Here is a 13,800-nt window from a genome sequence, read left to right as displayed (position 1 = left end):
CTTTTGGGGGTGGGACTGTTTCTGTGTGTGCAATAAGCAGCAACACACTGGCTGCGTGGCGTTTTATGTCTTTGCACGCCAGAAACGTGTCCGACACGGCATGGCTGCCATGTTAAAGGGGCGGTGAAATGCTGTTTCATGCATTCTTCTTCTTCTTCGGCGGTCACTCGAAACGAGTATGACTGTCCTCTCTGTCGGGTCGTCTTATTTGTGGATCCTCAGGTGGCTGTAAAGGCCGATCTGTGATCCACAGATTCTGCTGCAATGTTGGCATCTGAAGGTTGAGGTGGTGTATAGTTGTGGAGCCCTTCTCTGTTTGTCCTTGTGGTGTTGCCGCCTTGCATCTGCGGCACGGCGGAGTTCTGTTTCGTGGTGTGCTGCACCTTCCTGCACTGCCTTTCTCCAGTAGTCCCTGTTAAACACTAGATTCTCCCAGTCACTGGACGTGATGTTAAACTTTTTCAGGGTGGTCTTGATATTGTCCTTAAAGCGTTTCTTTGGTCCCCCAGGGGCTCGCTGTCCTTGCTTTAGCTGGGAGTACAGGATCTGCTTTGGGAGACGGTTATTGGGCATTCGGATGACATGTCCTATCCATCGGAGTTGGTTCTGCATTATGATGGTAGTAATGCTCGTCATGTTAGTTTCCTCCAGAATACTGGAATTTGTACGTCTGTCTTCCCAGTTGATCCTCAAGATTTTTCTTAAGGTTCTTTGATGGAATAGTTCTAGTGCTCTCATATGTCTGCTGTAGGTTGTCCAGGATTCCGATCCATACAGCAGAGTTGGGAGAATCACAGCTCTGTAAACCAGGACCTTGGTTTGAGCCCTCAGGTCTCGGTCATCAAAGACTCTTGCCCTAAGTTTGGCATAGGCTCCGCTGGCACAGCTCAGGCGATGTTTAATTTCATAGTCTATATCAGCTTTGGAAGAGAGAATGCTACCAAGGTAGGTGAAGTGGTCCACGCTTTCCAGAGTGGTGTTGTCTACTGTAATTATGGGCTGGAGTGATGGCTGGTTGGGTGGTGGTTGATGCAGAACCAGAGTCTTCTTGATGTTCAAGGCCAGACCCAGGGCTCTGTATGCCTTGGCAAAGGCATTTAGGATGCCCTGGAGGTCTTCAGGGGAATGTGCCACAATAGCGTTATCATCAGCGTATTGCAGCTCCATGATGGTGATATTCCTGACTTTACTCTTGGCTTTAAACCGGTTAAGGTTAAAGAGCCTACCATCAGTCCTATAAAGGATTGGGATCCCCTGTGGCAACTCCTGGTCAATAAGGTTAAGTATGGCTGCAATGAAGATGGCAAATAGGGTGGGTGCAATGATACATCCCTGTTTGACCCCAGTTTCTACGGTGAAAGGCTCAGATTCAGAGCCACTGTTGAGCACTGTGGCTGACATGCCGTCATGTAATAGCCTCAGTACACGGATGTATTTGGGATGACATCCATACTTTGATAGTATGCTCCACAGTGCCTGCCGATCCACAGAGTCAAAGGCCTTTGCCAAGTCTATAAAGACCATGTACAGAGGCAGTCCTTGTTCCCGACATTTTTCTTGTAGTTGGCGAGCAGAAAAGATCATGTCAGTTGTTCCCCTGGATGGACGGAAACCGCACTGTGATTCAGGGAGTATCTCCTCAGATAGTGGTAGCAGGCGGTTGACGAGGACACGAGCAAGGACTTTGCCTGTTGTTGATAAGAGCGAAATGCCTCTGTAGTTTCCGCATTCAGCCTTGTCCCCTTTCTTAAATATGGTAACGATTTGGGCATCCCGGAGCTCAGAGGGGAGCTCTTCCCTTTCCCAGATCTTGATGAGTAGATGGTGGATGTGGTGCCAGAGCCTTGGTCCTCCTTCTTTTAAAATCTCTGCGGGGATCCCATCAGGACCAGTGGCCTTGTTGTTCCTGAGATTTTTGATGGCATTGTGAACCTCACTTTCGGTAGGAGGTTCCCCCATGTCATCTCTGATGGGACTCTGTGGGATATGGTCTGCGATATCTGGTTCGGCTGAACTGTCACGGTTCAGGAGTTCTTGAAAGTGCTCCTTCCAACGTGCGTTGATGGAGGCACTGTCTTTCAGAAGAGTCTGTCCATCTTTTGGGCGCAGGGGATTTAAACCGCTGTGGCTAGGGCCATAGACAGCCTTAGTGGCGTTAAAAAACCCTCTGGTGTTACCTGAGTCTGCCAGTATCTGGAGTTCTAGAGACTTTTCTGTCCACCAGTTGTTCTTGAGTTCCCTTACCAATCTCTGAACGTCAGCCTTGGCTCTAGAGTGTGCTGCCCTTTTGGCCTCACATGTTATGTCATTTTGCCACACTCTGAAGGCTTTTCGTTTTCTAGAGATAAATTGTTCTATCTCTGTATCATTTCCATCAAACCAGTCCTGATGTTTCCTGGACTGATATCCAAGAGTGGATATACATGAGTCATGGATGGTGGATTTGAGAAGACTCCAGTGCTCTTCGACGTTATCAGGATATTCTTGCTGAAGACTTTTATCGAGAGAGTCCTGAAGCTGTTGCTGGATGGCAGTTTCATTCAGGCTTTCAAGGTTCAGTCTTTGCAGGGTCTGCTTCTTCTGAATCCTTCTCCTTTTTTTAAGTTTAATTGACATTGTGGATCGGATGAGGCGGTGGTCTGTCCAGCAGTTGTCAGAGTCTATCATGGCCCTAGTGATGTTCACATCAAAGCGGTCCCTGGCCCTTACAATCACATAATCAATAAGGTGCCATTGCTTGGATCGAGGGTGTCTCCAAGATGCCTTAAATTTGTTTTTCTGTCGATAGAGAGTATTGGTAATGACGAGGTTGTGCTGAGCACACTTACTTAGAAGTAGCACCCCGTTGGCGTTGATGTTACCGATGCCCTCCTTGCCAATAGTGCCCTTCCAGAGGTGTTGGTCCCGGCCTACCCTAGCATTAAAGTCTCCAAGGAGGATTATCTTATCCTCCCTGGGGATTTTTGACAGGGTTTCTTCCAGGCAGTCGTAAAAAGCTTCTTTTTCTTCAACGTCGGAGTCTAGGGTAGGGGCATAGGCGCTCACTACTGTCGCTGTCTGGTTGTTGGCCAACACCAGGCGGATTGTCATGAGGCGCTCGCTGATTCCCACAGGAAGTTCGGAGAGGTGGTTGACAAGCTGGTTTTTGATAGCAAGTCCAACTCCATGGTTTCTAGCCTCATCGGTTGACTTTCCTTTCCAAAAGAAAGTGTAACCACCTTTCTCCTCCTTCAGCTGTCCCTCACCTGCCCGTCGTGTTTCGGAGAGAGCAGCTATATCAATCCGGCATCTCTGCAGTTCTCTGGCTATGATAGCCGTTCGTCTCTCAGGTCTGTCACTGGAGGTGCTGTCCATCAGAGTGCGCACATTCCAGGCTCCAAAGTTAAATTTATTTTGTTTCTGACCGCAAATGGGTGTTCCCTCTGGACGCGGTAATCCAGTCGGGAGGTATGAGGCAGGCTATTTTTAGGGCACCTTTTCTAGCCCCCTCCCCATGTGGGGTAAGCAGAGCGGATCCTAAATAGGACTGCTTAGTCATGGGTGTAGCTGCCGAAGAGCTCTTCTGCCTCGTTCCAAGAGCCCAGCGACTGATTCTGACACCCATCGCCTAGATGTGCCAGCTCATGACTAGGGACTTCCAGGCTACACAACCCTGCCCCCGTTGCCACTTGCTGGTCGCCATAGGCCTTTATCCAGGGTGGTAGGGTGGATTCCCTTTGTGGAGGACGCCTGTGCGTGGCATTGTTTAACGTGTGGAGGCTGGTGCACAGACAACCACCACACGGTCTTTGGCAGGTCTGGGTCAGGATCCAGTGGCATGGAGTCCAAGACGACTGGGGACCCATCACTGCTGCAGCCTTCATCCGCCTTCCCAGCCGTTGTGATGCTACACTTAAGACAGCCATCATCCTCCGCCTGTTCCGACGTTGAGGTCTTTTGACGTGTTTTTTTTAGGGGTGTGCTCCCTTAGCCTTTGCCTCTAAAGGCTACCCCACAAGGCAGTGGGACTATTTACCCATAGCTGGGGCTGTGGTTGGCGAGTGCCAGGACATGTCCACCGCTTGGTGGGCCTGCACACTGCGCCTCTGGGGCCCACTGCTGCTCCGAGATCCCCTACAGTTCAGCCTGGGTCCACTAGGGCCCAGTTTCCATGTGTGGCCGCAAGGAGGCACTGTAGGAGTCTTGACGGTGGAGAGGCTGTGTACCGACAGGAGGAGACTTACGCACTCGGCTCCTCTTTTCACCCTTGCACAAAGGCTAGTCGGTGGCAGTAGCTGTAAGCAGAGTGTAGCAAGCAGAAAGTAGCATGCAGCATCTACTAAGCTACAGCTACTGAGCTTTCCACTGTTAAAGACTTGGATTCCCATCCTAAACATAGACAAAGTTTCAAAAACTAATGTTGGACGTTTGATGAAGTATTTCTGTGTCAAAAATACTCCTTCCGGTTTCTCACAAGTTTCGGAGAGTTTTTTTCGAGTATGGCTCGGCTTGACGTTAATAAGAGCGGAAGGTCCTTGTATGGGCCGTACGGGCTCTTCTCCCGGTAGGGTGCGCGCGCGTGACTAGAGCGAGAGAGGAAACGCACGCCCATAAACACTCTCAGCTGCAGATCCAGTCGTCCGTGAACACTTATGTCGCGCCGCGCTCCACTTTATTCCTATGGGGGACGTCGAGCGTCTTAAACGCGTCCGCACAGCATTCTGGGAAGGCAGCGCTGCATTTGAACCGATTTGAACGCAGAAATGACGGGAACCTTCACAACATCGCTTCAGTCGCGTCGCAAAAGTGGATCTCCACGGTCACTGCTGTCAGGACTTCACCAAATCATACCAAAGAAGTGTGTTTCTGACGGAGCGGTCCCAGCGATAAAGGTTCGGTCCTGCTTTGGAAGCAGCCGGTGAGTTAAACTGCTTCAGATGTCTGTGCTGTCGGCTATCGTCGCGTGAGTAAACATCAGTAAACGACACGATCGTGTATAACGTTAGTTAATTTATCAATGGAGCATGCGATCTATGGTGTGTGTTTAAATACATTAGTTCAGCTGACCACTATAGGTGTCAGTTTGATTATTGTAAAACCACCCAAACATAAACCTAGCGTTCTCACAAAGCGTGCTTCGTCATTCAAATGCTGGACCCAAACTCTGGAATAGCCTTCCTCCCGATATTAGAGTCGCTCCTTCTCTAAATACGCTTTAATCTTATCTGAAGACATATTTATTTTCATTGGCTTTTAACACTGCTTAGTATGCTATCTTAGCTCTCCTTGTTTGTTATTGATGGTTTATTTGTGTGCATGCTTTTTTGTTCTTTTACTTCTTTATTTTCTTGTACAGCACTTTGGTCAACCTTGGTTGTGTTTAAATGTGCTCTATAAATAAAGATTGATTTGTTGCGATTGCTGTGGATGTTTACCTTCGGATGTATTCACAGGCGTCCTGCGGGTCGGTGAAGGCGCTCCAGCGGGCCGTGGGTATGTTGTGCCGGTCCATAAAGGACTTGGAGAAACTCTTACTGGCTTCCAGCTGAGCCGCCTTCGCAGACGGGCCAAAACACGGCACACCGGCGGCCGTCAGATCGTCCACCATGCCTAAAACAGGAAGAAACATTAAAACAGACACTGAGGGGTACAAAAGCTTGGGCCTTCTTTTGTCTCCTCGGTTCACACTCGATCGGGCATTACCTGGTTGTATTGACTGTGAATTCATTCTTGCAAGAATTAAATGTTTATAAAGACCATAGGTAAGGTTTGGTCTCTTATTCAGTTAAGCAATTGTTTTGCTTTCATAATATACTAATTGTGCTAGCAAAATGTGCTAACAACATGCTAATTGTGTTAACAATGATAACCTTGTTAACATAATACTAGCATAATGTTAATTGTGTTAACAGGATGCCAACATCATGCTTACTGTATTAACAATGCTAGCATTATGGTCATTAGCCCCGTTTCCACCAAAATTACCCAGAACAATTTGTACCGGGAACTTTTTTACAGGAACTTTTCTCCCCCAAGACCTGCACCTGTCTGCGTTTCCACCGCGATCTAAAGTAACGTGAAGATTAGGCAGATTAGTCCGGTGATGTAGGACTGCGCGCGACGCTCCTCCAAGTCAGTGACGGACAGTAATCATTTTTAAGTGTACCGATTGACAGATTTAGTGGACTGTTTACATGAGCCGTTATCTAAACCGATCTGGTGTTTACATGTGATGACTTTCAATCGCAATCATTTTGTCACATGCAGTTTGTCTGCCGCACCAAAAATGTCACCGCTGTTTTCTCCAGCAGCTGGAGTGTGTTAACTGTAGCCAGAGCAACTCTTAACAGCCACCAGGACTAATACAGTATTATATAAGATATTTATTTGTTGTAAAGTGTAATAATCATCTCAGAAAAAAATAATTCTTCTGTCAGGCGCAGTTAAAGTAAAAACTGCCTGGGGCAATATACGCTGTGTCATTATTCCAACATTATCTTCATAACTTACGAAATAAAAAGTTTACCCCTCCGAAAAATGAGCTTTCCTCTCTTGTCAACATGAGCGCGGCGCGCGCCGTCACGTCATGTAAGGACACACACTTATAGTAATCGGTCAGGTCGTTTACATGGGGAAAAATAGACTGTAAAAAAATGAATAACGAGTATGGAAGAGATTCAAGCTGTGCTGCTTTTGCTGGTTATGTATAACGTTAGGTTTACTACAACGACAGAAAAGAGCAGCATATTCAGGAAGCTCGTAAAGCTAGATTTAAAATGACAATGTATATTATTATCAGCTATTACGGACACTGAACGTGAGATGGCTGAGACGAACGCGCGCCACCAGACAGAGAGCAAGACTGATATTTACTGAACGCAGAACGAACCTCGCAAAAGACTTTTAAAAATGCCGAGTTGAAATAAAATGCTGCGTCAGCTCAACCAATCAGCAGGTTCAGCGCCCAAGTCCCGCCCTCGAAAGTTCCTGAACTTTGAAAAAGTACTACCTCGCGAGCAGGGCCGTTTGGAGGGGGAAATATTTACCCGGAACTTCATTTAGACCCTGCGGTCGAAACACACCGAGCACCACCCAAAGTTCCTGGGTAAAGTTCCTGCGGTGGAAACGGGGCTAATGTGTTAACAGAATGTTAACATAATGCTAATAGTGTTAACAAAATGTTAAAATCATGCTAACTGTGTTAATAGAACGCTAGCATCATTCCAATAGTGTTAATGCACTGTGTTAACAGGATGTGCTGATTTTGGTTTTGATCGTTCTTTTAATTCTTTCAAATAAATAATGAATATTGCATAAATTATTCTTGAACTGACCAAAGTATTTAAAGGAATGTAAACATTACATTATGATGTTTAATCCACTATTGTTTTATATAGAATTGTTCTATAGTTAGTCTTTAACACATCAGAAGTAACGATAACTAAATTACAGAGTAATCTTTACTTTAATAAGGGAAAGGAATGAAATGGCAGTAATTAATGAATAATAACACTGAGGAAGTGAAGCGTCTCACCGGCAGCCAGAGGAACTTCTGGACCGACCACCACGAGTCCCACGCTGTGATCCCGACAATACTGCGCTAAAATACAGTGATTGCTCACAGACACCTCTGCAAACATAAGAGCAGATATTATCATCATAATACCACAGACTCAACGTGCATTAATGTACTAGTGCGAGCATGGGTGTCGGAACCATTGCGTGTGTGTGTGTGTGTGTGCATGTTTTTGACATATGAGGACACAAATGTGTATAATGCCATGGGTATGACACAGGTATTACAGGAGAGGGTGAAATATGAGGACATTACCCATGGCCCCACTTTACAAAAGGCTTATAAATCACACAGGAGGAGTTTTTATGAGAAAGTAAAAATGCAGAATGTTTCCTGTGTGTGTGTGTGTGTGTGTGTGTGCGTGTGTGTGTGTGTTTAGGGGTAGGGGCTGTGTAAGGGGATAGAAAATACGGTTTGTACAGTATAAAAACCATTACGCCTATGGAATGTCCCCAAATGTCACAAAAACAAAGTGTGTGTGTGTGTCTGTGTGTGACAAGACCCACCCACTTTTTACAACCAATGATATTTGACCCACTCACTTTTATCGTCTCTATTTCAGCACGTCTGTTTACCCCAACCAAGAAACACTTATTATTAAACACGTTAGACGCTTTATTTCCACTTATTACACGGCTCTGTGAAATACTTGATTCTGATTGGTCAATCGCGCATTCCAGCGGTGTGTTATTCCCAGATAACACCCGCTCATCCGGGTACTACGAGTTATCTTGACCGGATCTACTTCTGAGCTTAACGCTGGCGCCATCTTGTGGCTTAAACAGCCGTGGCTACAATGGAAGACTTCAAGGCGGGTTTCCTTTATAACGTTTTAAATATGGATATTTTTCTGACACAAACGCATCGATTGGAATCAGAAGGCTCTATTAACCCATCGGAGTCGTGTGGAGCACGTTATTTGACGGACAGCTGCATTTAATGGACTTCAGAAACAGCTCCAACTACTGCTGGGATTAACGTTAGCCTGGACTTTTAATATATTTGAGACTAGTAGGCGTGTAATAAGCGGGATAATGTCCACCCAGCCGGTTGTTATCTCAGAATAAACCCCTTCAGAGTGACGCTCTGCTTCGCCTCGGGGTCCTGATCGCTCTGGAGGGGTTTATTCTGAGATAACAACCGGCTGGGTGGACATTAGCCCTTACTTATCTAATATTTTCTCAATTTGTATTAAAAAAAAATGCCTTTCCGATCTGATATGTGATGGGAAAAGAAAGTAGAGTGAGTTCGGCAAGAAAGAAATTAATATAGTAGGAAAAAAAAAAATACTATTGAAGTCAATGGCTCCAGTTAACTGTTTGGTTACTGACATTCTTCAACATATCTTCCCTTGTGTTCGGCTGAAGAAAGAAACTCATACAGGTTTGAAACAACTTCAGGGAGAGTAAAGGATGACAGACTTTTCATTTTAAAGTGAACTATCCCTTTAATATGTATATTTTGAATGCATGTTGTTGAGATCCTGAGCTCATTCATGGAGTCTCACCTGAGTTGGAGATCTTTCCGCAGTTGGCAGTGCCGGCGTTTCCTGGAGCCACGAGGACTTGCTGAACATGAGGCGACTGTGCCAACTTCCACGCCAGGGCATGCTCGCGCCCGCCGCTGCCCACAACCAGCACCCGCTCCGCCATGGCCGCTCACCTGTCAATCACATGACCTCAGAATTAACACATGCAATTCCCCAGTTTATACTTGTGTTGTTCAAGATGAAACTGCACTCTTAATTATTTAATCATTATTGACAGCTGTCAAGCCACTCCCCTAGCAACCAAATAGCATACCCTAGCAACCATTTAGCAAGATGTCGTATCCACAACTTTCCCGAACTCTGACCTTTCCCATGATCGCTATGGCAACGTAGAACACGCCGGTAACGAACTTCCGGTTTACGTAAGTCTGTACTGTTATCAGCTAAACGCTTGGTTGTATTATGAGGATTCAGGAGTAGACTTCTACAACAACGCTTCAGGCAAAATGATCACATGTCCCAGATGGTCGCATGGATCTGACTATCTTACAAGAACATACTAATATCTGTAGCACTAAGCGGTTCACCAGAGTTATGCGGCGCAGACATTTTGCCACTGTGTGGTAGGCTTGGCTGTTCCTATGATCCACGCAAGAGTTACCTTCTGTCCATGCACCTGTAAATCGATTTTATTTTATTATAAATAAAGGTTTATTTGTTTCTAGTTATTTTGTTAAATATTTCCACTTTGCGGGAGTCCCGCAAAATAACTTTATTTTCCCGCGACACGCACACAATAATATCTTGCCGCATCCGCATTCACAATCAAATATGATCCCGCGCCGCGCTCGGTTGTGCTGGGTCCCGCGGGAGTGCAGGTCTCTATTTAACGTTAGGTTGTTTGAGCGATCTTGCTACACAACAAATCTGTAAATTATTGAAAACAATAAACATACCCCTTGCAAAAAAGTATACAGTTGTACAGCAGTATTTTAAATAGGTTAAACTAATATATTATATAAAGTCAATAATTAAATTTACAGCAATGAAATGTTAATTTTTATTACAATGCACTTAAATTAATTGAAGTTCATGCATCTATTCTCATGTTGATTAAAAAAAAGTCTACTGACAATGTCTGACATGATTCAACAATTACAAATATTAAAATATAAATATTACTTCTACATCACAATTCTTGAGTTTATTGAAGCTCGTTAGGGATTGAATGAAGTGTGAAGGGTGCTAGCAACATGTCAACGGGGTCCGTTTATGTGGCATGGTTTATGGAAGCAAGTAACGTTAGGTTTCTGAGGTGAGAAACCCAGGCGCTCGGCGGCGCTCAGCGCTCATTAACCCTGGCGAGAGCAGCCTTAACTCGGCTCGTCCTTCTGACGGCTGCCGCTGCCTGGCAGAAGTCCCTCCTATGACGCAAATTTGCGTCTGTTGTGTAGTGAATGAAGCGAATGGAGTCAAAATGTTCACGCGTCCATGTTCGCGCGAATAGCGCTATTTATTCGCGTCACTCGCGTCTGGTGTAAACGCAGCATAACTGTTCTGTGCGCTAAACCGGAACTGAGATACCGTCAACCGGAAGTATCGAGTGTCATGGCGACGCCCACTAACACTTGCAGGAAAGTTGTGGATAGACCTCCCCAGTTTCTGGTGAAACCAAGCCTGCAGCGCTCCTCTCAGAACTGAAGCTTCCGTGCCTCCACCGCCCCCCGGTGGCCGGTCCCAGTATAGCTGCCCCTCTGTGTTTTCTAATGGACGCGAGGCGAGGCAAGCTAAACAATCAAATTACACTTCAAATATTTTTCCCCAAAGTTAGTTTATGTCATTGTAGGCAGTCATCATCACGATGATTTCATTTAAAGTGATCATTTTTTAAATAAGTTTAGGTTTAGATTTTTGGGAGCAGATTGGAGCTTTAGCTATAATTTCTACATTTCAATAACTGTTTATTTCACACCAACATAATTAATTGTTCTGCATCTGTGAGAGTGTGGGCGGGCTTATGATATCGCGACTGTACTTCCTGCTCTCTACTGCGCAGACTCAGTCCCAAGATGTCAGCGCCGTGCAGGCCGCCTGAAAGCTTCAACTCTGCCGAGCGGAAAAGGATGATGTTGAGTCGTCCATTTTTTTTACGGTCTACGGTTGAGGCCAATACAGAAGTGACTTAAACTGCAGTTCCTCGACTGGCCACTAGAGCGGCTCCAGAAGGAGCAGAATCTCATTGAGCTCATGTTAAAATGCCCAACTTTACAGCAGAACAAAAACACGTTGACAGTCAGGGACACATTGTGGTTTTGGTCTAAACGGCTAATTTTGCCCTTCATGACGACTGTGAGGGGGGTGAATGTTTTTATAACTCATTCATTTACATCATATAAAGCCTTAAGCCTAGTTCACACTGACCAATTTTTGCCCCGATTTTGAGTCGCCGACAGATTTTGCGAAATCGCCGACAAATGCCCGAGATCATCGGCAAATCGGTGCTCGTGCACACGAGTGACAATCACGCAGTGTGAATAATCAAAGACGCGATCAGAAAGAATCACCGACGAGTCGCCGATGCCGGTGAGATATTTGGTGTATATTTGTATTTTGGTGGATAATCCAAATATAAACCTTTTTCTCCACAAATCAGCGCACAGACAATTTGAAGCAAACTTTGTGCAGTTTTTCATTTTAATAACACTTCAAAGTCTCGCGTGAGAACTCCGGTCTGACGCACGTGTGATCTCGCGTTGTTTACTTGTCACATCGCACGTGTAGTTGGGAAACGTAGTTTGCGCACCGGAGAGAGAGAGAGTTGTCGGCGATTCTTCCTCTTGTTCAGTCATTCAGTGTGAACTCCTCTGTCGTCAAACCATCGGTCAGTGTGAACACCGCAGTGACTGAATGATAACACAGATAGTCATGCAGTGTGAAAAGAGCAGTGACCCGACGAGTTTCAAAATCGTGCAGTCTGAACTAGGCTTTAAAGTTCTGCATAATTAAGGCGACATGCTGGCAAAATGGCGACGGCCAGCTCGTCTCTACTTTACGCTTTAAAACTGCTCTTCAGAATCAGGGCGACGTCACGGACACTAAACCCATATTTTTTTCACAGTCTATGGTTTATACACGACTGCTGGAGTTAATATGACGACCCAATGCTGAAAAACTCCATCTCATGTTCTCCTCCAACTCTAAAATCGTCCGGCATCGTTGTTTTACCTTTATTTGTGTAAAGCGCGTTTGATTTAGTCTGTGCACGTTCGTTTTAACACTGGTCATGTGACCTTTCCGACTTGATGACATCATGTGCCGTGAAGAAGAACAACGTCGAAGTTGAGCATTTGAGGCTAAAAAAAAGTATATAAATGTTTATTTTTTCTTGTAAATGTCCGATGGTTTGTCTGGATCAGACTCTATTCCTCTGGGATCGGTCAGAGTCTCTGAAACTGCATTGATTTGGACCTTCAACCGTTGGTTCCCATTGAAGTCCATTATGTGGAGAAAAATCCTGGAATGTTTTTCTCAAAAAAACATTTCAACTGAAGAAAGAAAGACATGAACATCTTGAATGAGATGGGGGTGAGGAAGTGATCTAATCCTTTAACAAAATTAGCTTGCATTCACAAAACAATTGAAATAAAAGCTGTGCCGCATATTTTTGCAGAGGTAGCGCTTCTGTTCACGGTTATTGGCGGATACTGATAATCTCTGATATATTACTCACTCACTATCTCACAAAATGTCTGCATGGCAAACAGAGTTTATATCATCTAAAGAGGCCGTTTGACCTATAGGACGCATCGATGCGAGTCTGATCGCATCTCCTGCCGTTGACCTTTCAGTGTTTCTGAAGACCTTAAATCCCAAGACATAAAAGTCACACACACCTAAAGAAGCACTGCAACAATGTGCATGTGCACAAAACATTGCATTTGCATGGAAAACAGCATTCATTTAATTTGAAAACATGAGTGTTTAGTTGAACTTTTGCTCCAAAACCCACTGACACAATTCCTCAGGTTGAGCAAGAGTGAATGTTGATAACTGATGATCACAAATCAATCAAACACACAGAGCAAACACACAAACACAGCAGTGATGAATGTTAACCAGCAGCACATGAGGACTCACATCACGAGATCCAGGGGCTGCTGCTCATTTACGCTTTTAATTAACTTACACTAAATGCAACATATACTGGATATGCATGCATATTAGTGATTATGCATGCATAATAGTGATTATGCATTCAATTTATATCTTAATGAGTAGAAATGCATGACCAATTAACATGCATGAACATGTTTAGCAACTTTTAGAAATGGTGCCATGCACTGTTATAGTTGTAATGGATCACCATATTCAGATTTACATGGTTCTTCGACATAATATTAAAGTGACTGTGTCATTTTATGAACATGTCTAAATAGACATTACCATGATGCCAAACATTCAAGCACTGCACAAAAAATCATGATGCAACATCATTCAAAACAATGCACAACTTCCACGCAGTTGCTAAGTTGACTTGTTAAAGTTTGTATGTGTTGTTTCTGTGGGTGTAGTTGCTCACTTACGTTATTTCTGATGATCTGCAGGCTAGTCTGGACCCTGTGTCTCGTTCAGGTTGTGTTTGAGCGATGGACAGAAGACCAGGGTGCGTGTTCCACAACAAACCACGTGCGCTGACTCTAATGACTCACAGGCGGACACGCTACTAGTATTCGACTCGCCAAATGAATTGTTCATT

The 13,800-nt window shown here is 44.8% G+C and overlaps 1 protein-coding gene across 1 annotated transcript in view; it reads right to left on the bottom strand.

Moving 5' to 3' along the window:
• The window catches only part of gart (phosphoribosylglycinamide formyltransferase), a 55,072-nt gene extending 41,307 nt beyond the window's left edge, over positions 1-13,765 (bottom strand). The window contains exons 1-4 of the mRNA XM_067442290.1: positions 13,628-13,765; positions 9,063-9,217; positions 7,514-7,609; positions 5,415-5,589 (exon numbers count right to left, since the gene is read on the bottom strand). Coding sequence (XP_067298391.1) covers positions 5,415-5,589; positions 7,514-7,609; positions 9,063-9,207 — 416 coding nt within the window. The 5' untranslated portion in view covers positions 9,208-9,217; positions 13,628-13,765. The remainder of the gene's footprint in view (positions 1-5,414; positions 5,590-7,513; positions 7,610-9,062; positions 9,218-13,627) is intronic.
• Between the last annotated feature and the right edge of the window lie 35 nt (positions 13,766-13,800).

Source organism: Pseudorasbora parva, chromosome 4 (assembly GCF_024679245.1).
Source record: "Pseudorasbora parva isolate DD20220531a chromosome 4, ASM2467924v1, whole genome shotgun sequence".
Lineage (NCBI taxonomy): Eukaryota > Metazoa > Chordata > Actinopteri > Cypriniformes > Gobionidae > Pseudorasbora > Pseudorasbora parva.
The sequence above is the reverse complement of the archived record's forward strand: the minus strand, read 5'-3'. Positions and strand labels throughout refer to the sequence as shown.